General features: G+C 34.9%; 1 protein-coding gene across 13 annotated transcripts in view; it reads right to left on the bottom strand.

Annotated features, from left to right (window-relative positions):
• Positions 1-27,572, bottom strand: part of LOC149801529 (rho guanine nucleotide exchange factor 28-like) — a 318,392-nt gene that overhangs the window by 252,931 nt on the left and 37,889 nt on the right. For 12 of the 13 annotated variants that reach the window (XM_089955712.1, XM_089955716.1, XM_089955715.1 and 9 more), the window contains 2 exons: positions 24,840-24,987; positions 2,434-2,730 (listed from right to left, as the gene is read on the bottom strand). In XM_089955712.1, the coding sequence (XP_089811838.1) occupies positions 2,434-2,730; positions 24,840-24,987 (445 nt within the window). Of the gene's footprint in view, positions 1-2,433; positions 2,731-9,336; positions 9,421-24,839; positions 24,988-27,572 lie in introns of those variants that run through there. The other variant, XM_089955723.1, reaches the window with a different exon arrangement.

Genomic DNA, 27,572 nt, shown 5'->3' with positions numbered 1-27,572 from the left:
GTCTACCTGGATTCACATTTCCACCAAGCAAATTTGCTAAGTAACGCACTGTTACACCCAAGTGATCCCATCTATACTGCTATGCATTAAGGCATTCACAACCATGTCAGAGTGATCCCATCTATACTGCTATGCATTAATACATACACTACCATGTCAGAGTGATCACATCTATACTGCTATGCACTAACACATTAACCCCTAGCGACGTGTTTAACGTGGCAGGAGGTAGTAGACTACTGCCGTGCTCTGTACCAGCATGGTCATGCAAGATACACTAAAGTGGGTGGTATTATAGAAAGGTAGACAGATGCAGCTCTACAATGATACCAAATAATCTGGAATTTCTAGTTGCACTACAAAATACAGAGGGAAAAACCTCTTTTTTTGGAATTGATTTTTTTCTATCCAAAATTGGCCCATGGTCGGGATCCGATTTTGTGTCCGGATTTTAGACAATTTGGTCTCAGATCTAAGGCAAACTGGTATGAACTGCAAACAGACAGATGAACCTTTGCAAAAAATAGGATAAGATGGGCATTTGGAATAAAGAGTGGTCTCAATAAAAAATAATGGGTCCGTTTAGCAACAACAACAACAAAAAAAGTAACTCCAACTTTTACCCTTCTGCTCATGCGCGAGCCAAATACCCAATGAAAAACAATGTTTCTAACACAACTAGTTAGTATGTTATTGAAAGATCATCTGGTACTTGGTGTTTTCGGATGCATTTAGAAATAGCTTTCAAAATGTGTTTCCTACTCGATTTTCAGGCAAAAATGACAAAAACCTCCAGGGGTTAATGTGTTAAGGCATACACTACCATGTCAGAGTGATCTTATCTATACTGCTATGCAGTAAGGTATACTCTACCATGTCAGAGTGATCCCATCTATACTAATATGCATTAAGGCAAACACTACCATGTCAGTGATCCCATCTATACTGCTATGCATTAAGGCATACACTACCATGTCAAGCATGATCCCATCTATACTAATATGCATTAAGGCAAACACTACCATGTCAGTGATCCCATCTATACTGCTATGCATTAAGGCATACACTACCATGTCAAGCATGATCCCATCTATACTAATATGCATTAATGCATACACTACCATGTCAGAGTGATCCCATCTATACTAATATGCATTAATGCATACACTACCATGTCAAGTGTGATCCCATCTATACTAATATGCATTAATGCATACACTACCATGTCAGAGTGATCCCATCTATACTAATATGCATGAATGCATACTCTACCATGTCAGAGTGATCCCATCTATAGTGCATGCATGAAGGTATACACCACCATGCCAAATGGTATGACTAGGACGCAGTTCGATCCTGCAACCTTCCACACTGAGATGGATGCTCCAACCACTAGGCCACCAGAGCAGTCTTTAGCAGTCAGTAAAAGTCAATACAATGTGTTTGTACAGAAATAAGAACTGTACAAGTTGTATAACATTACTGTTTTTGTAGTCAGTAAAAGCCAATACAGTGTGACTCTGCTATAACACGCTCCATTATAACATGAATTCAGATATAACACGGTCGTGGTGTGGCTCCTGAAATTTCATATACATGTACTGTATTTATCTCGTAAACGAAAAAAAAATCTTAAAAGTAGGAAAAAAATTAAAAGGTTTATTATCATTTTGGGGAAGATAGCGTGTATGAATATTACATGACGATTGGCGTGGCTTCTGACATTTTATATGTATTTTTCTTTTACACAAAAAAGTAGTTTAAAATGCAAAGTAACTTTTCCCAACTTGGGACGTACTGAAAAGTAAATGTGCTTTGTCATTTATTGCATGATTGTGCTATGTTTTTCCACTGAATTCTGACCAATATGACCTGTGACAAAATTACTGAATATTTTAAATCTGTGTGTGCATATTTTCAATGGAATCACTTGTATCGTGGATTCAATGTATATGATGAGATTCGTGGGCGAGTACACGGTGTTGATACTCTATTCATGCTATATATTAGACATGTATAACAGCATTCACGTATATGTACCAATTCATGGTTCTCTAAATAAAGTAAACTATTATATATGCCTTCTCGGTTTTCACTACAGGTGTATTTCTCATTTACTATGCATCGATTTAAGATGGTAACTGTGCCGATAAAGTACGTATTTTACTGCCCGCATTTACTACCTACCCCCCTCCCTGCATTTTTTGGGGTACATGCATCATTTTCTTCAGCTAACTGACCTGGTTGCTTATAACATGGTTCAGTCTATAACACGGTCGGGTTCTACGGCTCCCAACTACCGTGTTATAGTGGGGTCACACTGTACCATGTTGTTGTAGAAATAAAAATTGTACAAATTCACAACTGCAATAAATATTTTTGGACCTATTTGTGATCTACTGTACATGAGCATTAAAGAATGTTCTTTCTTACCTGTATTTTGATCGCCACCAAGAAGATTCCACCAATCAGGAATATCCAAAAATGACAATGCTCGACTCAGTCTCTGATCTAACGTTGACAAATCCTCATTGGAGATGTCAAAATGCTCAGATTTAATAAGCTCAAAGTCTTCAAGTGATGTGGGATTGTACACACTGTCTATGAGAAACTGTGCCAGATAAAATGCAGGATCATTATAAAACTGGAACACGTTGGTTGCTAGTAATGAACTCGAGTCACCATGGTAACATAATATAGACTGGTGTACAGATTCTGCTTCTCTGTGGGCTGAAAGTAAAAACAAGGAGAGACATTTACCAATTTTATCCTGCAAATAAATTTAAAATCTGTTTTCACTTCATTGTACAAGGTGTTTCATCAACACATGGAACTTGGCTTGGGGACCCAGAGTAAGTCTGACATGCCCCACTGCACATCATAAGAGGGAATTAGGCATGGGTCAGTGGTCAGCATTCCAGACATGCACTAAAAGGATGTGGGTTCAAATTCATCCAAAGATCAGCTATGGCTGGAAACTCTGTGTGTTCATGGACATGGCACACACCTCCAATTGCAGCAACACCTATATTTGTTGCTGTGCCGTAAAACTCCAAACCTAACAAACTTGGTGAAGGAGATGACAATTTGTATGCCCAACTAACCCAGGAAATATTCAGTGTTTGTCTCCTGGATGACACCTGCCAAAGTGCACTTAGCCAAGAAATCTGGCTCAGTATGATGCATTCTGTAGATTTTTTTTAAAATGCTGCAAATTGTTGTTGTTGTTGTTCCAGGGTTTAACGCCATTTTTCAGCACAAGATAGGCTATTCATGGCGGCCAGTATAACTGGTGGAGGAAGAACCCTGGAAAACCCCGGGGAGAACCACCAACCCACGAGAAGCTACTGGCAGGCTTTCCCACATACCCACGCTAGGCGAGCCTTGGACTCGAACCCACGCAGACAGAGGTGAGATGGCATTGATCTGGAACGGTGAGCGCTTCAGACCACTCGGCCACCTGCTGCAAATTGTATTATGTTATGAAAACTATGTTTCCAAGCTTCTCTACTTTCTATTCTGATATTTCTGGGTGGCACGTCAGTATTCTTTGCCCAATATCAAAAGGCTTTTATCGTCAGGAGGCTTTCGGTCCAAATTTATCAAAAAAGCTAGGCAGATCTTTTGCAGCTGAAATATTTTTGTAATAATTGCTGCTATCTTTGATGGCTAGCTATAGTCATTGTTTGTATAATTGTAAAAGCCTTCAAGTTATGCCACTTTTTGTCAAATCAGGTAAAATTCTGTTTAGTTTCTGAAAATAAGTTGCTAGAGGTTTCTCTATTTTTAGTAACAGTGGCCATATCTGATGGAAAATCAGAATCATTTGTACAAAATCTTAAAGCCCTTCAAGCCTGGATGCTTTTTATTAAATTTAATCTGAATTGGTTGAGTAGTATTTGAGAAGATGCTTAAAAGGTTTTATATCTAAGCCAATATCTGATACAGAACCGGCATTATCTGCAAAACTAGAATTCTTTGAAAGTCTTCACTCCAGTATACACTTTTGTCAAATTTTGGTCAAATTATTTTCAACAATTCTTGATAATTCATGAAAAGGTTTTTCTATTTTTAGTAACAGCAGCCATTTTTTTATTAACAATCAGCACCATTTGTATCAAACTGAGCAGTCTTTATGACAGGATGCTTTTTGTTGAATCTGGTCAAAATCTGTTTTTCTATTATTTGTACTGGTAGCTATATCTGATGATGCATTATTTCTAAAGATGAGTCCCTCAAAGAAACTGAAACTAAACAGTGAGAAAATAATTTTAAGGAAAATTATATAAGACCATTTGTTTTATTTAACTGCTGATTGTTAAAGCCATATCTGATATTTCTGAGTGACAAGATTTTCAAATTCATTGTAGCAGCCATATTGGATGCAAGATTGGCATAATTTTCATAGAGGACAAACCAACCACCATTAGATGACTTTTGGCAGAATGTGACCATCCATTCAAACGTATCTACAAGAGATATATATATATATATATATATATATATATGAGAGAGAGAGAGAGAGAGAGAGAGGGGGACAGCCATATTTGAGTTCAGATCAGAACTATTTTCTTCGAGGACCAACTAAATATCACAGTTAGCCCTCTGAAAACCCAACTTTGATACAACCTTTTATCTAGAAGGAGTACAGTAAACCCCTGATTTTGCATGTATATTGCATTCCTGAGAAACTTTGTGTATGTCAAATCCATGTGAATAAAATCCATCCATCAATGGGAAGCCAATTCTACATCCTGGCTGAACACAAAAAATTTTGTGGTTCCCGCTTGAAAATCCATCCATGTTCACATATATATGCAAATGATGTATGTCTCACGGTGTATTATCTGCTTGGGTCTTAATATTAATTCATGTAAATGCGAGATGTGGGCAAACCAAATACATGTAAATCAGATGTTTACTGTAGTGATAAGATTTTAAAGATGGCTGCTGTTATTGACACATTGTATATCAGATAAGACACCATAAGAAATCTCCTGGTGAAAGCCCTTTGCTGATATTACATTCATTCACAACGAGTAACAATTATGAGATTTTCAAGATGGTAATGTACTTTCAAGATGGCTCATTGTTGGCCATACTGGATATCAGATAAGTACTATTTTCATTTAGGACCAAATAGAAATCATGTCTTCAAGTGAAAACCTCATGTGGGTATGAGTTTCTGTTCACTTGGAGAAAATATAAGATTTTCAAGATGGCTGTCATAGAAGCAACATTGGTCATTTGATCAGCACCATTTTCAATTAACACCAATTAGACATAACAAGAAACCTTTCAGTGAAAACTGCATGCTGATATGACCATACATTTTACAAGCCATATTGGATGTCTGAGACAGCATGATATAAATAGGACCAACCTGACCTTGAGATGTTGTTGTTGTTGTTGTTGTTGTTGGGTTTAATGCAATTTTTCAGCACATGATAGGCTATACATAGCAGCCAGTATTAATGGTGGAGGAAAAAGCCCAGAAAGAACCAATGACCCACGAGAAGCTACTAGCAAGCTTTCTCACATACCCACTTTAGCCAAATCTGAGACTCGAAACCACGACCTTGAGATGTGAATCAAGTTTCAAAGCAACCGAATTCGAGTTTAGTCGGAGTAGTGATACCAAGTTTGTGCCAATGGACAGACAGATGATGGACATCGATCGACAAGCAGCAAAAGACAATATTATAAGGTCTCTGACTAGTAGAGCTATAATCATAAAAAAAATTATAAAGCAGTAATTTTTACCATCCAATGAAAGTGTTGGCATACATGTACATATACCAGCCAGTGTCATAAATATTGGCTTTATGTGAAAACTTTATGGCTAGTAACATTAGCGATTTATTCATTTCAACGTAAAGAAATCATCAACAGTCATATGTGTTTTATTAAGCTTTACTCACTTAGTCATCATACAGGTACAGAATGATAGTTGAAGGATATTTTTAAATTAATTTGTATTTAAAAAATGCAAATAAAAACAGTTCTTTTCATCTTTTAATTGCAGTGAACCAGCAACCTGTGATTCTAAAGTGCCAATTATGCTGAAGGTCTGGTAATTAGTCTTTTGATACCCAGTGCCTTTGTTGTTGTACCTTTGCTATTTATAGAACGTTTACCTGACTTCCGTGCATCAGCTGATGAAAATGTGATAACTGAGCTGATCTTCTCAGGCAGACCACAAAAAAAATCAAACATGATAACCAAATAAAAGCTACACTATAACACACCTTTTGAAGTACAACATAACTAGTATTTGGACTTGTGATATTAAACTCAAATGTTCTAACTGAGAAAACACTGATTCCAAGAACATTTTAGTGTACAAGCCTTTCTACTGTTTGAATAAGCTTTTTACATTTTCTGCTGATAGTTTTGTGTTATTCATATCTATATATATAACCCTAAATCAAATATCATGTACACAGAGGTCATGTGTTACATAAATGCTGCCTACTGGTACAGGATGGGAATCTGTACTTTTGTAGTTGTAAGATTTATATTTTTTTAAGGGGGTGGGGAGTCACCAATTCATCAAAATATATTCTTCATTTGTTATAAATAAAGTTAAGTACCATATTCACCAACAAGTCAGGTCCAAAAGCAAGCAACATTGGCATCGCACAATTGGTTAGCAGATCAGGGTCAATGTTGTTTTTTGTTGTAATGATTAATACTAGCAAACTGCACAGACTAAGATCTGCTGGCAGATTATGCAATGGTAGATATGGGTCTATGCCATTTGTATAATGACCCAACTTATAAGCAAGTATATATGTGATATGTAAATCCCTCAACACCATTTCCAAGTAGCAATACAAGTTATATTCCAGATAATATATTTGGAATACACCTACATTATTGAAATTTAGCATTGAATTTAAACAAGCAGAGTTAAAAAGATCGCAAAAGTTCCATGATTTTAACTTTATTCTAATTAAAGTTACAGAAAGTCCAAATTTCCTAACTTTCAGCAAGTTAGTTTCCTTCCTGGAAAGTTTTGAGAAAACATGGGCTCGAATAACTGTCATTAGTATTCTAATCAGCTGATTGTTAATTTTCAAATTAATCACAAGTAATTTAACTGGATATATTCTGATAATAAGAAATTAAAATTTAATCACAGTAAAAAAAAAAAAACACCACCAACAATCAAGAATACTTTCTGATGATATTATTACATTATGGCATTAGCATATGCTTGCAGCTTAAACTTCATTTGCATTCTTTCATAAATGAGTAATAAATATACATTTATTTATATACAAAGTTTATAATACTGTTTACTATAATTTGAAAATTGACCTCATTTGCCTCGTTTCATTTCAGCAAGCTGTGGCTCTGACTGTTAAACAGTCATGATGATCAGAGAAAATATAGTTCTTGCTTTTAAGTCGAGTCCAACTGCAAACTGCTTAGACCCAGATCTGGCACTGCATACTGTGCCTGCAGATCTGGGTTTGTGCAGTTTGTAAGGAGTAATCAGTAGAACATACAACACAGACCCTGACCTGAATGATATCCATTCATGCTGATAAAGAAAATAGAGTTCATGTATTTAGAAATATCATAAAATATTTGCTGAATCAGATAAGCTCTGAATAGAAGATTACACTATCTGTGAAATTGAAGTTTGGACCTAATGATATGAAATTGGAATTTAAAAGGTATTCAGTACCTACTAATAACTTTTCCCTGTCACCTCATATATAATCGGTTAGAGTGTCCGCCTCGAATGCAGGTCATGGGTTCGATCCCTGGCCAAGTCATACCAAAGACTTATAAAAATGGTACTAACAGCTGCCTCGCTTGGAACTCAGCATTAGGAAGTTAGTGTTAGGGCTGGTCGGCTTGGTGTCAGGATAATGTGACTGGGTGGGACATCATGCTACATGTTGCGGCATGATGCCCCAGTGCTTGACCACTTTAAACTGACACACTGCAGACATCATAGCGATATGACTGGAAAATAGTTAAAGTTACGTTAAAAATCCAAATCACACACACAAATCACACTGATCCAATGGACAGTTATGATTCAAACCTGCACTCTTTTGTCTGCACAATGTAATGAGAGTACCTGCCCTCTAGTAAGCACCTCTTACAACACGCAGGTTATGCCTCTTGCGATGGGTATATTTCAAGTCATCAGACTGACATGGCCTATTCAACATCCCCATAGCTTAGGGGAGGGGGAATATTTAAAGCAGAAACATTCTGAAATTGTTGATCAAGTTTAGATTTTATTGTCTATACTCACTAACAAGCTAAATCCAACTGCAAACAACATAGACACCAATCTGCTATCACATAAGGCAGGTACATTTAATTAACAAGACAGACCCAGATCTGCCAGCAAATTACGCAGTCAGACTCAACTTATAAGCGTGTAGATACAGTACTATTGCATGGCCTATAGGGGACAATAGCCAACTTTTCATGCTTCAGTGATCATATGTTTATTTCAGTGACTGATGTATGCCGAGACTAAACTGAAGTGTTACTATTATTACCCAACCCCCCTTTCATGTCCCTGGAATATGTGCATATCCAAGTGAATCAAATCGTAATCCCTACTGTTTGACAAAGGGAAGATGTTATAACAGATCCTGAAAATACTGAGAATATAATTCCATTAAGAACCATACTGGATAGGGCTTTCTGGAATTTCTGAATTAGAGTCAAATGACATCACATGGACTCTCAACAATGCAAGCCAGACATATCTAATTTCATATGTAGCTCTCTGAGACATTTACATAAAAATAACTTGAACACTCTGAAATTATTATACTCCATGCAGTGATCCACTGTCTGCAATTTTTGAACTTTTTCCATTAGTCATTCTTAGGGTAAAATTTATTATTTAATTTTAAGCTCATTCTTAAATAAAGACTTAAGATTTACAGTGTTGCTTAAAGTCAAAATGTTCATTCTACAAAATAATTAAGGTTCAACACATAATTCAAAACATAGTTCAAATTCTATGAATATAGAAAGTATGAAAAATTAGAAAGTATGAGAAATCACGAAATACGATATGGAATAAAATGCTGTCAGTTACAAATCTTTATGTGTTAACAATTTCTGCATATTTTGTGGTCACCTCAAACTATCCATTTATAGACCCAATGAAGAAATCTGTCTCTGTGGAAAACACTGGGCTCCTTCCTCATTCCACAAGCAGCCACGGAAATATCATAAAAAAAAGCATGAACATTTATACCCACAAAAACAGACAAATGAACTAGCCTACTTTTAAATTTTAGCAATAATTATTCTCCGATCAAGTAATCACCAAATGCAACAAAAACTTACATTCAACTATGGCAGATGTCATCGTACCAATAAATCCTTTCCCACCCATCAACTGACCAGAGTGTTTTAACTAGCACCCTATTATTGGAATCTGCTTGCTAGCACATGTTTAAATCACGAGTCGGGTAGAGTTCATATAGATAACACAGGGTTGTATAGATAATCACATGACTCCATGATTCTCATCATCTAAATGCAATTATTCAATAATAAATACTGTTAAGACCTGACCCTCTGTTTGATGTTTTCTTCTGATAAGTTGGTAAATATTCTGACTATGTAATTCTTGGAGTACACTAATTTTGACATTTATATATTGTAATTGCAATGTACTGTGCATAGTAAGTTGGAAAGGCTATATATATATATATATATATATATATATATATATATATATATATATATATATATATATATATATATATATATATAAAAAAACCATAAATCATCTCTTTCACCTTAACTAGTCTGTTATTGATGTTGTTGTTAAAGGGTTTAATGCCATTTTTCAGCACAAGATAGGCTACACATGGCAGCCTGTATAACTGATGGAGGAAGAACCCGCAAAAACACTGGAAAGAATCACCAGCCACGAGAAGCTAATGGCAAGCTTTCTTGCGCACACTAGTCTGTTTATAAGGCCCATGCATGCATCTGTAAACATTTTATTCAAGTAGGCCATTTCAGATTTCTTTTATACTGATTGGTACAGCATTTTCTAATTTTTTTTTATTGATCGACTGTTTGATTTTTAATCAAATGTTTTTACATGAATGGTCCTATCCAGCTGATATAACTGGATTACCCGGTCTCCTCTGTTCAGGATCTGAATGTACACCCTTCTATCGGGTCTGGCAGGCTAATCTGATCCCTGAAGATTACTCTCCCCAACCCACCCCAGTGGCCAGATGGTTAGTGTGCCTGAGAAAGTGTCACCTGTTAAAATCCTCCTCAAATCAGCCCAGATTACCTGCATGTGCATTCATGCAAAGCACCATTATCCCACTGTCATGGCACTTTGAGTCCTATATGTGTTGTTAACCTGTAATCAATCAATCTCTTCCCTTTTCCAGAACCTGAAAAACCACTACCAGTTATATTGTAAAATCATGCTTTTTGCCATGCTACTGGTAACAACTCATATAATTTAGAAGTTTTCAGCAGAAGCTGACAAATCATATATAACATTTCAAAATTGATATAGCAGCCACTAGAACAATAACTGCATGTGTATAAAAGTTATGTACAATGGTTACAGGTCCAATGTCTACATGTATTTACCTATTCTTACAGTCCTTCTGCTGACAAAGACCTCTTTCCTCAAGTCCCAAAGGTGACCTACACACACACACACACACAAAATTTATATATCAAAACAAAGTCACATTACAGTGGTGTTAGTTTTATGTTAAATCGCATAACTGATTACATTAAATCAAAAACTCCAATTAAGTGAAATGCAGCAGGTAGCAATTTCAATAATCCATTTTACTCAGTATAATGTGATTCATGGCAATACCTACAACAAGGACTATTTTATCCTGAGGCAACTTCAAGTTAAGATCACAGTATTTTTAAACCAGTGATTTCTCCAGGATTTCACACATAACATTTCATGAAGGGATTTTCAATTTTGAAAAAAGCTTTTATGTTTTTTTAAAATACAAGAACAGTACCTATGAACAGACCCCTTCGATTATACATTTCAACAAATGTTTGTGATAAACAACTTTGAATGAATAAAACATGGAACAAGGTCATTGTTTCATTATACATAAGCGGTAGGGAATGTGTATTATGACAGCATATGTATTAAAACAACATGCAACAGCTGTGACTTTATGAACAAGTGCATTTCTGCCACTGCACAACTTCACGTGCATAATATGCTTTTGATTGTATGCTTTTAACAAGTTGACGATCAATGACCATCTCACCGTGCAACTGCAAAAATCACCAATTAAGCATTTGATTGTGGCATTGATCCAAAAGTCAAGTATTTACATGAACTGACGGAGCTATGTTAGTACGAATGAATGTTACAGGTTTCATTTTGCTCACCCTCATTCTTAGGGGAATTCATTAAACTCAGAGATCTGCACAATCGCAAATCCTGCAGTAACAGTGACTCAAAAGATGTCAGGCATCTGAAGGTACAACATGCACCATTTATGAACCTACATTAGGAAAACAGCGTGACTGAACAATACAATCGTGGCAGCTTGTATATTTCAATCCTTCAAATTTTGTTCTTACAACACTGTCAACAGTTTTCTGAGAAATGGGTAGTACTACATTGCTAATACTCACACTAGGACAATTCATTTTCTATCTTAAATTTTTTTCATGGAATATTCATTTCTTTTGATAGAATTTAACTTGGATTTTTTTTTTTGTACTTCAAGTATTCTAGAACTATAAGTGATTTATATTAAATGTCCAACCAACAAAGCTAGTCCATAACATACTCTGCACTCGCCTATTATATCTTTTATTTGCCATATATATAATCCTGTTATTTCACTTACCTTACCTTCTGTCCATATAATCTAGCAGACTGCACAATGCACAGATATGAATCATGTACACATTTCATGGTATCAAAAACAGATGTTAAAAAATCTAACACCAATGATTAAAAATGAACAACTGATAAAACAGCATACTTTATATATTAGCTTTCCAATATATATTCAGTTTATCAATTAGTTTCAAAACAAAGAAACTTGAAAGAAACAACAATAAGTGGCAAAAAGTTGGAGGGGGGGGGGTCAAGAAGTAGGTCGTGTAATATAACACCAGAATATTCATGTTGAGCAGGTGTGAAATACCTTTAAGGCCAGATATTTATACCTTGTCTTGTCATTGTTGAGTGCAATTTGATTTTACAACTAGGGAAAAAATATATGGTTAAACTGTGCGTGAATTAGATTTCCTCTCAAATGAAACTTGTGCCAAGTATACTGCAGCCTAACTCGAGTAAAAAGCATGCAGTTAGGGTGCAGTGCAATTTATGCAATGTGGTTTTCAAGTGACCCTTAAAATACGGTTGATGGAAAATAATAGCTATGTTTTTATTTAGCATTCCACTAAGCCTAGAAATTAAGTGGAGAGCTATCAAATGTTGTTGATGAAAATGGCAGATATTTATATTTATACTATTAATTCAACTTTACTGTGGCTCTGATACCTGACAGGATGTTAAACTGTTGGACAAAAATGTTTCATACTGAAGCATAAAGAGATGCTTCTATCACCAGGCTTGTATGCATTTCAAATGTCTATAATTCAATAGCTTATATTTTTCTCTTCTCCATTTTTGTCAAGGAAGCATCTGCAAACTAAGCTAAGGGAAGAATTTGTAAGGATTTTTTTCTTCTTATTTTTAACTTGAAATATTTTATATGATAACATAGAACTAATACATTATGTACTGTGAAACCTGTAATTAGTCAGTTTAGTGGTATAACAATATACCATTTAGTAGTGTGAAATCTGTAATTGGTCAGTTTAGTGGTATCACAATTTGCCATTTAGTAGTGTAACACCTGTAATTGATCAGTTTAGTGGTATCACAATTTGCCATATAGTAGTGTGAGACCTGTACTTGAACAGTTTAGTGGCATAACAATTTGACTTTCTTGTATGAATATTAAAGATAATATTCCTATTGCCCACCTATTACACTTACAGCCTATTAAAGATAATATTCCTATTGCCCACCTATTACACTTACAGCCTAATGAAGATAATATTCCTATTGCCCACCTATTACACTTACTGTCTAATGAAGATAATATTCCTACTGCTCACCTATTACACTTACAGCCTAATGAAGATAATATTCCTATTGCCCACCTATTACACTTACTGTCTAATGAAGATAATATTCCTACTGCTCACCTATTACACTTACTGCCTAATGAAGATAATATTCCTATTGCCCACCTATTACACTTACTGCCTAATGAAGATAATATTCCTATTGCCCACCTATTACACTGACTGCCTAATGAAGATGTTGTTGTTTTTGTGGGGTTTAACGCCATTTTTCAGCACACGATAGGCTATACATGGCGGCCAGTATTAATGGTGGAGGAAGAACCCGGGAAAACCCCGGAAAGAACCACCGACCCTCGAGAAGCTACTGGCAAGCTTTCTCACATACCCACATTGGCTGAATCTTAGACTAGAACCGCCGCAGACAGAGGTGAGATGGCAGTGATCCGTAACGAAGAGCGCTTTAGACCACTCGGCCACTTAGGGCCCCCCTAATGAAGATAATATTACATTATGACTCGTGGCACAACCAAAATGTTAAATTTCCAACTGCAATGTATATAAATATAACATGCTCTTGTAAGCCTTGCAGGATCATAAATTTTTAAAAATATACATGTAACAATTTCATTCTGAGACTGACACCTTTTCACTCACCTGAAAATGCTGCAATCTGCAGCTGATAGGTCCTCTTCAGTCACCTGCAAATGCTTGAAGAAAAAAAACCCAACCCACATGCCTAACCTAAAGGAACATGTGGCAGTAATGTACTGTGCTGCACCAGTGTGCTAAGTGTGTCACCTTGGCCTATCAGGTGTCCTTACCTCAAAACGCCAGAATTACCTTCCAAAATGAATACACTCTGCACATTGATGCAAAAGCATTAATCCCAGTAGAAGCTAAAATTGGATTATAAAATTAATTCAAATAACACCACATAACAATTACTGCTGCCTTTTCTTTAGAAAGGAACAATGAAACTACCCTCAACATTTTCTGCTGTCACCTACAGGTGTAGTATGTAAATAAAGCTGTCAATCTAGAACTTAGTAATCAAATGAGCTGACCCTTGTCATTTGGTTTTAAATGTAATCAGTGACCTCAACCTGACTTGCACTGCTAAATTCCTAAAAGGGTATAAGTTCGTTATATGCAACCATGTTCAGCCTAATTAATTCTTTTATTTCATTATCCTTCATGGAATTCGTGTAAATACACTGTACCCTGCATTTTGTCAAATGTGGGCCAATATTTTCCAACCAAACTATACATATTCAGGGTTAGAAGTGAAATTGAATTTTAAAATTTTACGTTATTTTTAGGTCATTTTTAAGGTTTAAAATATTTTTGTGGTTCATGTGACACAACAGTCACAAGACTATCTCCATTGTGAGAATGACATTTATTACAAATCTGATCAAGTATGCATAGTTCATGCACTTTCTAGACTGCTAGGCTAACCTAATGAAAAACCATATGCAATAAAAACAATTTTTGTGGGGTCAGGGTAGAACAGTTCACTATTTTTTCACAACAATTTTAGGTTCTTATTATTTATTTAGATTTCCTTCAGCTTTTTAAGGCTTTTTTTTTAGATTTCTAAGGTCAAAATTTCACTTAGGTTTGCAAAGTTTTCTCAGGGCCACTTCTATCCCTATATAATGCCCAGCATGGGGACTACCTGTCTACCAATGCAATGGCTGTCTATATTTAACTTCTAACTAAAATTAGCCAGTATTTACAGAGTAAACTTGAGTCTTCTGGTTAGAAGGCAAACTTAATCCTTTCTATCATTTACCTGGATTGACGATACTTATTCTTGAAGTCAACAATATTTTTTTATATTTCCATTTTCAAAATTACTTTTTAAACAAAATTTTAACAACTGAATTACCATCAAACCTGTCTAATAAGGCCACTTATGGGACCAGCAAAAAATGACCTTTATGAACTGTAACTTCTATATGCAAATAGATGCAGAAAGTTGGGTTTAATGGGATTTGTACCTTGCCTTTATCAACAGGTGGTTCTATACACAGGTGGATTCTATACACAGGTGATAGCCATAACAGATATGACAACCATAATTATCATAGACTTGCCTATTTGTGGACATCATACACAAAATAATGACAATCAAGATATAAATTTTAATTTAAAAAATCTGAAAAAATTTATAATATTTATCAGTAGGCAAATTATCAATTTTGAAAAAAGAAACCAATTTTTATTTAGTGTCTGGATATTTGAGTCAATGATGGTAATTCAAAATGGGATACAAATACTTTTTGTATATTAAGATTCTAATCAAGTAGGCTACATTACATTACCTGGATGGTGGAGATATAAGTGATATAAGGAACAAATAAGGAAAGACTGTTGGTCTAACACCACTAATTCAATTCCTATACTCTGTAATGTTAACAAATTTATAAATAAATACACTTTGGATACAATCTGATGGTTTTGTCATACATACCACATTTGACACCGAACTTTAACATAACCTTTACTAAAACAAAATCAATATCATTGGAAGGCGTGGGGTGATATGCTATAATGCCCCACCTGTTATGGTGCTTTGGATATCATCATCTAGAGATGATCAAGCAAGGTATTATTGCCCGAATTGTGTAATTAATAACATAAAATATTAAATTAATGGATGGAATAACAGATCTGAGAAAAGATATATAATAGAACACCACCAGCCTCCATATGTACAATATAAAACTGTATTCAATTACATAAACAAAATTAAACTGAACATGACGTTTGAATGATACACTTTCTCTTAGAAACAGAATTACAAAATTTATGTTTAGTGCAATTAGCTGTTCTGTTAAACTGATAATTCAAATTTCATCATGATGTTGTTTTAGGGTTTAACGCCATTTTTCAGCACACGATAGGCTATACATGGCGGCCAGTATTAATGGTGGAGGAAGAACCTGGGAAATCCCCAGAAAGAACCACCGACCCTTAAGAAGCTACTGGCAAGCTTTCTCACATACCCACATTGGCCGAATCCAAGACTCAAACCTATGCAGACAGAGATGAGATGGCAGTGATCCTTAATTGAGAGTGCTTTAGACCACTTGGCCACTCAGGGCCCCAATTTCATCATGTAATCAAGTGGATGCTCATACTCAATATGCCTGCATGTCAGCATAACCTGGTTGATACTGGTCCTTTCTAAATCACTGTTGGTAACAGGTTAGCATTGCCATCTTTCTCTCCCTCTCTCTCTCTCTCTTCTCTCTCTCTCTCTCTCTCCCCCTCTGTCTTTCTCTTGCTCTCTCCAACCTCTTTAGTCAGCAACCATAACTTGGTTGCAGTCTACACTCCTTCCCACTGGGTAGCACAGGTATGGAGCTATTTTTTCCTCTTTGTGCCCTTTTCAGACTCACTCTTTCTATGCAGCCAAATCTATTTTTGGTTCCAGATTTCTCACATTTTTCCAGACCTCCCATCCCTTGAACAATTTATTTAACAAGAAAAATTACTTAATTAATTTCCTCCGAGTCCCTCAGACTTCCATTCAACAGAAAAACTTGGGACTGAAAAATCTGGCCAGGGAAAACAGGGACCAGTCCACTAAGAAGGCTTATGTACCACTGTGAGCAAACAATCTATCTGAAGTATCTTGATAACTTTATATCATATAGATCTGACCGTTTATACTATATAGTGATAAATGTTTTTTTGGTTATTGTTTGTTTTGTTTTTGGTTTTTTTTTGTTTTTTCCTAAAGATATTGACATGATGATTAAAATGCTCATAATCCATGTCCTTGACCTTGATGATATAAAGCCATTTAATAAAATGTTATACAACGTAAAATATAAAGAGTCTCTAAATCTAGAGAAGCAACACACTAGCCAATGACAGTCATAAGGTATCTTGAATATGTTGATCTCAGTCGTTACAGAACCTGTCCATGACAATGATAATATATGCTTAAAGTGGTGCAAACTCCTATCTGAAATTTGGTCTCTAGTGTTGGAACAAGCTGTCTATACCATACACGGTTAGCTCAACAATATGCATACATCTTTACTCCAGTTATCAAAAACTCATCCACATTAACATCATGATAATCAAACCCTTTCAACATCATGATAATAAAATACTAGTTGACAAGTCTGATCAAATCAGAAATATCGTTGCTAGATTGTTGACAGGATCAATCAATCAGATGCAAGCTCACATGAAATGATATATATGAATGTCACTCATAATCACACTCACTGAAAATGCGGACGAGACAAACGGTTGTACCAAGATTGGCCACAATCCTATCAAGGATATAGCCTCAAGAGTGGTCAAACAATCCCCAAATCAGATGCAAGACCACCTCAAATATATTAAAAATCATCCAACATCTTGATGATACTAACTTATCTAGAAATGTTTTATTAAAAACTGGTAATAAATACTGTCTCTCTCAAATGCAGCAATTCAAATGCAAGATGATATCATTAACAAACCTTACCCATAATTAAAGCATGATGTATCTTCATAATATAAGCCAAAACTGAACCAGAATTACAGCTTCCAGAGTGAAAATAAGATCAGCCAATCAGAAGCCAGATGACCTCGTTGTCTGCATTAATCTCACACAATACTGAAATCGTCCAAGATGATTATATACACATATATTCCTCCTTCAGTCAAAACTGGATCACAAATAAGACTCCTGGATGGCAAGATGCTTAAACTGAAGGAAGAGAATTTTAAATATATGTATGCATCTTGTTCAATGTGAAACCCATGCAAGATCTTGACGATATATGCCCATATTTCAAGTGTGATGATAATTAATCAGATGTATCACTTCCCAAGTGGCAACAAGCTCAACCAATCAGATAAACGATGACTCAATAATCGGCATGCATCTCACTCATTACCGATTTGATGAAATAAGCATATACGTCAGAAATATATGTCAGAGTGGTAACAAGCTCACACATCAGGTGTAAGATCAACTCAGAGATCTCTCCTAGTCTGAATTCATCCAAGGTACTGATATTATAACCTATTTTCAAAGTTTGATCAAAATGTGGCCTTCATAGTTATAATGAGCAAATGCTAATGGACTCACTACAGACACATAGCAAAAGCCAAACTCATGGAAAATTATTATATTTATAGTGAAGGCAGTGGGTTTGAAACCATTATAATACATGGCTCATTACATAAATTATAAAAAAGACAATTTTTTTATGTTACTGGTAGCTTGAGATATTGGAGTTCATACCAATTTCTTGATTTCCAGATGGCAATCCCATTTACAGCAACACCTTTGAGTAATATAGGCATAATTTTTTATATGAGGTAAGCAAAAGACTGAATGACCAGAAACAAATCACAAAATTATATTTCAACTCTGAACTTTTCACAGTCTAACTCCTAAAGCTGTGCAATAGCTCTGTGACTCTCCACAATAAAATGACATCTAGGTTGATACAAATTGTCACTGCAAATACAAATACCAATAAAAAATCAAGGGGTAGGTGTAAACCAAAAATTTAGCAAGATACTAAAGCTTGTCTTCTGTTATATTTTTATAAACAGGGCCATTTACTAAAAACATTTTAAATTCTCCATCTTCACTCCAGACATATGGTAATATTTCCAGATTTTTACCCATTTAAGCATCAAGCTTGTGTGAGGTACCTGTTTTTTTAAAAGAGTTTAAGTACAGTGTCATCAAAAGGTTAAATGCACTGATTAAAAAGAGAATTCATATTATGTTTTGACACATTGTACCTAAGCCCTGTACAGCTGTCACATTATCTGCATTAAAAGCAAACAGATCAATATTTCTTGAAACACAGGAACTGGACCATTTTGCCTGTGTAGCAGGCAGCCACCATACCAAGTTAACAACCTTGCAAAAACAGTGTTTCACACATATGCATTTACAAGGTACCTACCACATATATACTCTCTTACAAGTCAAATTAAACTGCACAGACCCTGATCTGTTGGTGTGGTAGTGATAGGATTTTCAAAATGGCTGCCATGGTGGCCATATTGCAACTGAACAACAAATCAGCACAATTTTCATTTAGGATCAGCTACAAGAAGTCTTTTAGTTAAAAAAAAAACATGCTGATATGACCATCCATTCAAGAAAGAGTTTCAATAACAAGATTTTCAAGATGGCTGCCATACTGGCCAAACTGAACATCAGATTGGAACCATTTTCATATGAGGCTAGTATGACCATCCATTTATGAGGATTAGCCATAAAAGGATCAACTGGACCATGGGATGAATGTGTGTGCAATGTTTCATGATAATCCTCTAAGGTGTTTAACAGGTTTAAGAGTCTCAATAACAAACCTGACATCATGAGTTACCGACAGACAGATCATGGACCATCTGATAATCTCTCAGTAAATATTGCCTCAGTCCCTTTCAAAACCCTGCTAGCAGCCTTCCAAAAGAATTCAAGCTATGGGTGTAAGGGTAAAACAGGAGGTGTGTGTGAATAAGATCATTTGAAATGAGTTTACTTGTTTCCCAGTATCTTTAAAATATAGTACTAATAGGAACAAAAGCAAAAAGACATGATGAGCAACTGCTGGTCAGATTCTTTGCATGCTATGGTTATCAAATTCCAAGATGGACAAAACACAATATCAAAATGCCAACACTACAATGTAAATTTTAACACATATTTTACTTTTAGACACCAGCACAACATTGCTCCACTAAAATATTCTGAACATGTTTGGCCATAACGGATACACAACCTGCTGACAATTTCCACATGAAGCAATTCTATTCTCATATATAATGTCAAACTGAAGTTGCTGAACTAAGCATATATTCAACAATTTTCAATATATCAATGTTCAGCAGCTGTTTTTTGGTATGAAACAGAACTCTATAAAACAACTATTGCACACCAGCTTGATTTATATACTACTTTTCTTTGGCTGATAAAATGGGGACAGAAAATGGCCATTATTCAATGCAGTCCTTTATCAGTTATCTGAACAAGCAAAATTATCCAAACAAAACCCAATGGGTCCAGATAACCAATGACAGTATGTCATGCAGTCTCTCTGTTTAGGGTTGGGTAATGAAGGTGAAAGGTTAACTCTCAACATATGTTGCTGTGTAAGCTGTCGCTTTGCACGTGCCAAAACCCCAGAGTGCAGTGTGATATAAACAGACCATGTTACCTAAACGATTTTATTTACATAGGCATACTTACAAAATTTTGAGCAGTGTAGTATATGCAAGTCCAACAAACATTTTAACCAGTTAAAAAAATTTTGTACATATCTAATGAAAGTTTTTATCACTAAATCTAAATCTACATCATCATTTTTCACGTAAGAATTTTTTAGATCTTGTGAAAGAAATAAAGATATCAGAATATATATACATATATATGAAATAATCAAAATCACAGTTTTTGGAAGGTATCTCCTGTTTGTCTCACTTCTGCCAAAGGCTAGCCAAATTTTAATCAAATACTCACATGTCGTGTACAACCTTAAATTTCTTTATAACTTATAAAACCTAATAAAAACATCCTGCATTTGGAATAAACACTCCAGATTACAATAATAAGGTAATCAATTAACCTCTTGTTGTGTGCACATGTTGGCCTTAATATGACCTAACAGTCACACATATCACTGCACTGGTTGCAACAACTGGAACAGTTTCTGTCCCCAGTAGACTGGTTACTAGAGTTTCAATAATACATGGACAGAATGCAAACAAATATGAATTTTTTTCTTTTTACATTTTCAAAAGCAGTAGATTTCAACTCTAATGTAGTATGTGTGGTAGATGGCCTTAAAAACGTTATTTTTCTCCTCTTGTAGCTAGAAGCACTAATCATATGTCACCCAAACAAACTGTCCCCCCATTCATAGGCCACATGTTTCACTTTGCAAACAAAAAGTTTACAGCATGCATTAAAAGAACAGTAAGTAAATGATTTTCCTAAGGGTAAGGGGCCTACATGGGGAGAAATATTATTAATTTACTAACCTTTAAATGACTTCAAAATAAAAACCTCACATTACATCAGTACAATCTAAATTTTCTCAGGCAAATTAGATTTTTTCCCAGAAGCCCAAAGGACACTTTACCTAGAATACATGAGGGCCTGATCTGAAATTAGAAGGGCCATGGGCATTATGCTATCCCATTATGTGAGCACTGCCTTCAGAAATCTTCAGCAATTTACAACCTGCTGTAAAGTAATTGCACAGTCTCTCTGATGTGTTTTTTTATGTGGATTAAACCATTAGTAAACCAAAACTACCCTAACCTGGTCCCTCTCAAATCTGACTCCCTCTTTGATCCAGCCCCTCTTTTATCTGATGTCCTCTTTGATCACAACCTTCTAATTTGGATTCAGTTTCAAAATATTTCCTGCAAGATTTTGCATTGTCTTGCTTTTGATATCCTTAAATTAATGGGATTTTTCTGAGAAACAGGAATAAAAAGAAAGAAAAAAACTCCTTTTCAAAATGGTACACCTGGGAGACCAATCACCTCTGGAAAACAAGTTTGAAAATTCCTTAATTCTGAGGAAATCCTAAATTTCAGAAAAATCTAAGATAATATAACTACCATATATATTCACATAAAAACCTGTTCACGTATAAGTTGACCCCCCCCCCCCCAATGAACAGGTATAAACACTAAAATGTGCATAACCCGCATATAAGCCGAGCTACAACTCTGAGACATCTCAAGATGCACATGGTAAGTTCTAAATGCATCTATTTAGGCAAACTTATATTTAAAAAAATACATGTATACTTATCTCAAGGTTGGTGTACATGATTATTAAAAAGAAATAATATAAAGTAATTTATTTAATTTTCTGTTTTCTTATTGTTTCTGCCTTATTTAGATTTGTGTATAATTTGATCGTACGATGACAAGAATTTAGCAATCTCGAGTTGCTGTAACACTATCTCTACCTTTTGACTTGATTATTGTTTATTTATGCATTATTGCATTGGACATTTTATATAAGTGCACCGGTAATTACGTTTTTACTTTGCTTGGAAATTGTAAATACCTAACTCATTAAAATGTAATCCCAGTATGACAACACGATGAACAATACGATTTGATTCAACGCTCGCAATTAAGCTACTGAACGTATTTATATAATGGCGCCACTGCACGTACACTGTAGGTTTGATTAATCGCTGAATTAAGTAAATCCATTGGAGTCGAATCATGGGCATCATTACGCTCAGCTTTAATGATGCTCCTTATACCATACCTGTCAACTTTCACGCTGGGAGGAGAAAAAGAACCTCCAGATTTTCGGGGTAGCTCCATGCCAACCTCCCGATTTCATAATATCTTCCGATTTTTGCAGAGAACTCCCAATTATTACATTATATCTTCGATTTTCATTTCTTCTAAACAAGGAAAGTCCTACATGTTCTGTTACAACATCTGTGAATTATTGTTGTGATAAAATAGTTACTTTACTATAAAGAATTTGCTTCTTCACTAAACAGAATGTTAAGTTTAAACATTATTTATGTAAATTAATGATTTTTTTACCTCTTCAATAATGCAAAAATAAAAAAATAAACCAGAATACAAAAACAACCCACAACAAAAAAATTAATATATTAATCCCAAGAACAATCACTGCCAATGCTGTAACTGCATTAGCTATAAAGCCATTCCCACGAAAGAAACTTACATGAGTGAACACCTGGCATTTTTATACCATATAGACCATGTTAATTACCATTGTTAAATTAAAAGGAATGAAAATACATACCACGCAGTAAATGTGTCCTCAAAAAACTAATTCAGAATGCATGTTTTATAATAAACAATACTAAATACTTTACAAGTTGACAATAAGGGAATAAGGTTGGATATACAAAGAGGGGAAAATAGCTGCCACATCTACAGTACCATGAGGCTGGCTATTTTGGTACCTTTAGTTCAACAAAACTGGGAATCCTTTATCTTCCAGTCAATTGCTGGTGCTTGCATAACACACAATAGTGTAGAACGTGGTTTCTTTGAATTGTGACGGAGGGCCAATTGTTTTCACAAAAGAGTTGCATGGATAAGGATTAACTTTTAATTAGTCATGCTGGCTTTCTTGCTTGTTTTTTTTAAAGACTAATCTTTACCTATTGTGCAGTTTGACCACAGCTGACCAGAATATGAAAATAGGGCACGTCCTTGGGGAAAATAGGGTACATCACAAGGAGAAACGGCGAGTCTTTTTGCGAATTTCACGCATATTGGACCAGGAAGATCAATCAATATTTAGTGAAAACAATGCTTTAAAAATACCCGATTTTAGGTTCAAATCTCTATTTGTTAATTCAGTCTTCCTACTTGGCTTCTGAAAAGTTCATAGGTATGCCTTACACCCCGTTTTACAAAATTACAGTAAATTGTGCTAATATTATGGTATAAAAGGCAATTACACATAAATGTACTGGTATAGTTACCAGTCGAAATTCCCTCTTATCACAAGCCAGTTCCAGGGTTTTAATGATTAACTGGCCTGTAATGCTGTCGCAAAATGAAAGACAAATTCGCTATCAATACAGGAGACGCCGAAACATCAAGCTTTCCATTGTATGGAAAGTTATGACGCTTTTTCAACTAAAACACAAAACTAAAATTGATTGATGTTGATCTTAGTTGATCTATATGAGAATTTTAGCCTTTATTATTACCACTCTTAGTGAACATGTAAGTTATGATGGTTATGTTCCTTGTACAATTAAACATGCGTACCTTTTTAAGAATATTACTTCAATTTGTAGTATTGCTTATATCATTGAAAATGAGTAACTCGTGAGCGCGTGATTCAACGTAAATGAAATAGCTATTAAGGACTGGCTGAAATGTTATCAAGAAGAATGCAATTTGGTCGAAACAATAAATAAAGCAAAATCTGCATCTAATATGTTAGGAAATAAGTAAGGATTTAAGTGACGCTATGCACACTTTGTACTGTGTAACTACTGCACATTATAGTTCTGCATGGTCTCCCTGGTAAACTCAATCAGCCTGTGAATTATGAAGTCTGTATTTACCTTTATTTAACTTTGTGTTGGAGAAATCAGAAAATACGCACATGCAAAATAATAACAAAATCAATCATAGTACTGTGTAACAGTATAATAATTGTCAGGTCACTGAAAGTTACTTTTTTTACATGCCTATGTCTTAGGTCATGGAAAAAAATATTGTTTTGTGTCCCATGATTTACAACCATTGCAGTAGTCAACAAAAAGATCTAAAACCTGTCAAGTTTAGACATTGGCCAGCAAATAAGCCAACCCCACTTCTTCGAGGCCTTTATTTTTTCCTAAATTATTCGGTTTATAAGAGAGTATGTACAGTATCTTCAATCCTTAATGCCTGCTTAATATTCAGTGAAATACTCATGAATTCACAGTCAAACAATATGAAAGGTATTGAAAAAGCTCAATTTGAGAAACAGGATTTGAGATCTTTATTGTCTAATCCAAGTTCCTCTCTGATATAGACCCTCTCTAATCTTGCTCTCACTGATCTGGCCACCTCTTTCTAATAACCTCTACATAATAGACAAACAAAATGGTCCAATAAGGAGCTTCTAACTCTAATCAAACCTGTATCAACTAACCACCACTCAACAATTTCCAGTTTAGAGAGGTTTTTAGTGTGCTTATTAATAAGACATTCTATGTGAATACCTGGTACAAGGGAGTGCAGCTTGTGTTCTGTCAGGACCCTGGCTCCTGTGAGAAGTCGATGAATCGAGCCCTCATATACTATATAGTAACTAGCCTCGCGTGATAGCAGCACATCAACTGGAAACTCTACAACCAATGTGTTGCCACCCTAAAAACAGAAGGATGGAAATAAATGACTAAACATTCAGAAACCATGTGTGGTGTTTGATATTTTATGGCACAGCAACACAAATAGGTTATTTAATGCTGAGGCAAATGGATTTAAGTGCCATCCCCAACGACACACTACAACAGACAACCAGGGCTGATCCAATGGTAGATGTGAACCTGCCCCTATTGGTTGGTGGTCCAGCATGCTAACTAATGATACAATATTACTAGTGTCCATAATAGTCGCATCTTATGATATACAATCATGTGTATCAAGCCTATTTTTAAATCCCTCCACACGTACCATTTTTATAAGTCTTTGGTATGACTCGGCCGGGGTTCAAACCTGTGAGCTCCTGCATCCGAGGCAGTCACTCCAACCACTTGGCCACTGATCAAAATGAACTGAAAGATGACACCCAATGAAAATGGATGAATATAATACTTCCTTTTTATATACATATCGTACATCTGAAACAAATGTAAACATCATCAAATCCCCATAAAAGTTCCCCAGTATATAAAGGCAATTTAATAATGATCTTTTAAAGGTATTCTGAAAAAGACTTTCATGGACAACTGTTCCATAAATGAAGGTGTCCTTTAAATCACAGCATTAATATTCATTAGAAAATAAATATATCAGACTTAGAATATTTCAAATGACAAATCTTCATAGCATGCATGCTTGTATATACCACCATGAACTCATATTTTTGTGAGCATCAACATTACAGGTTTTATGAAACCCAAGCTCATAAATTGTGGACAGAGATCCCATTGTTTCCAAAAAGGGTCAACATTCATTGGGGTCTTTAAATTTGTGACCTGTAGCAATGATGGAATCCACAAAATTGGTAAACCCATGAACAATTATAAATTTACATCATTTGTATATCACAACATTTTTACTAGGGGTGAAACGATATTGATATGATCCATGATATGCAGCCTGCAATACAATACACATCGATATACATATTAACTTGATATTCTTTCCATCTTTGTAATGTAGGTGATGTCCTTTCATGTATGTGGACATTCTTTTCCTACTTCCAGTATGCAGACTACATACAGACATATAATTATCATATATTTATCTGCAGACTACATACAGACATAATTATCATATATTTATCTGCAGACTACAGATAGACATATAGTTATCATATTTATATGCAGACTACATACAGACATATAATTATCATATATTTATCTGCAGACTACATACAGACATATAATTATCATATATTTATATGCAGACTACATACAGACATATAATTATCATATATTTATCTGCAGACTACAGATAGACATATAGTTATCATATTTATATGCAGACTACATACAGACATAGTTATATATTTATATGCAGACTACATATAGGCATAGTTATATATTTATATGCAGACTACATACAGACATGCAGTTATATATTTATATGCAGACTACATACAGACATGCAGTTATATATTTATATGCAGACTACATACAGACATGCAGTTATTTATTTATATGCAGACTACATATAGACATACAGTTATATATTTATATGCAGACTACATACAGACATGCAGTTATATATTTATATGCAGACTACATACATAGTTATATATTTATATGCAGACTACAGATAGACATACAGTTATATATTTATATGCAGACTACATATAGACATGCAGTTATATATTTATATGCAGACTACATACAGACATGCAGTAATATATTTATATGCAGTCTACATACAAACATGCAGTTATATATTTATATGCAGACTACATATAGACGTAGTTATATATTTATATGCAGACTACAGATAGACATATAGTTATCATATATTTAAATGCAGACTACATACATATAATTATCATATATTTATATGCAGACTACATATAGACATATAATTATCATATATTTATATGCAGACTACAGATAGACATGCAGTTATATATTTATATGCAGACTACATATAGACATAATTATCATATATTTATATGCAGACTACATATAGACATAGTTATATATTTATATGCAGACTACAGATAAACATATAGTTATCATATATTTATATGCAATTCTCATTTATGAGAAGATAACAACAATCTTTTCAAACAGACTGACTATTCGTTGCAGTGTTTTATCCAATGTTTCAGGCCACTTAATGTATACAACATGAATGATTTGTAAACATTACCTATTTCGTGTCTCAGTTACACCTGGAAGACATTATGATGTTATCTTTAAAATGGAAGAAATAATGCAATTTCCTCGCGCAAAGAAAATCTTATCTAGAACAAGCCCAGGCATTGGAATATGGTTGAATACCAGTTTGAAATCTCTCCCATAGCTCATTCTATGCTCATTTCATTTATTCCATCAACATCTTCATTCACTAATTAAATATCTCCGCATAAAAAAGGGAAATTCCGTATTTGCTCCCCATGTACAATTTAAGGAGAGATGATGGCAGGATTTTATCTTAAGGAAGAAGTCCCTCTTTATCAAAGAAAAAAGGAGGGGGAGAAAGAAATGGTCATAGGTCAATATTTATCTAAACTTCAATATATGTCTCTCTTTCTTCCT

Source organism: Sinohyriopsis cumingii, chromosome 4, assembly GCF_028554795.1.
Source record: "Sinohyriopsis cumingii isolate HCF-2022 chromosome 4, ASM2855479v2, whole genome shotgun sequence".
NCBI lineage: Eukaryota > Metazoa > Mollusca > Bivalvia > Unionida > Unionidae > Sinohyriopsis > Sinohyriopsis cumingii.
This window is presented reverse-complemented; position numbering and strand designations above follow the sequence as displayed.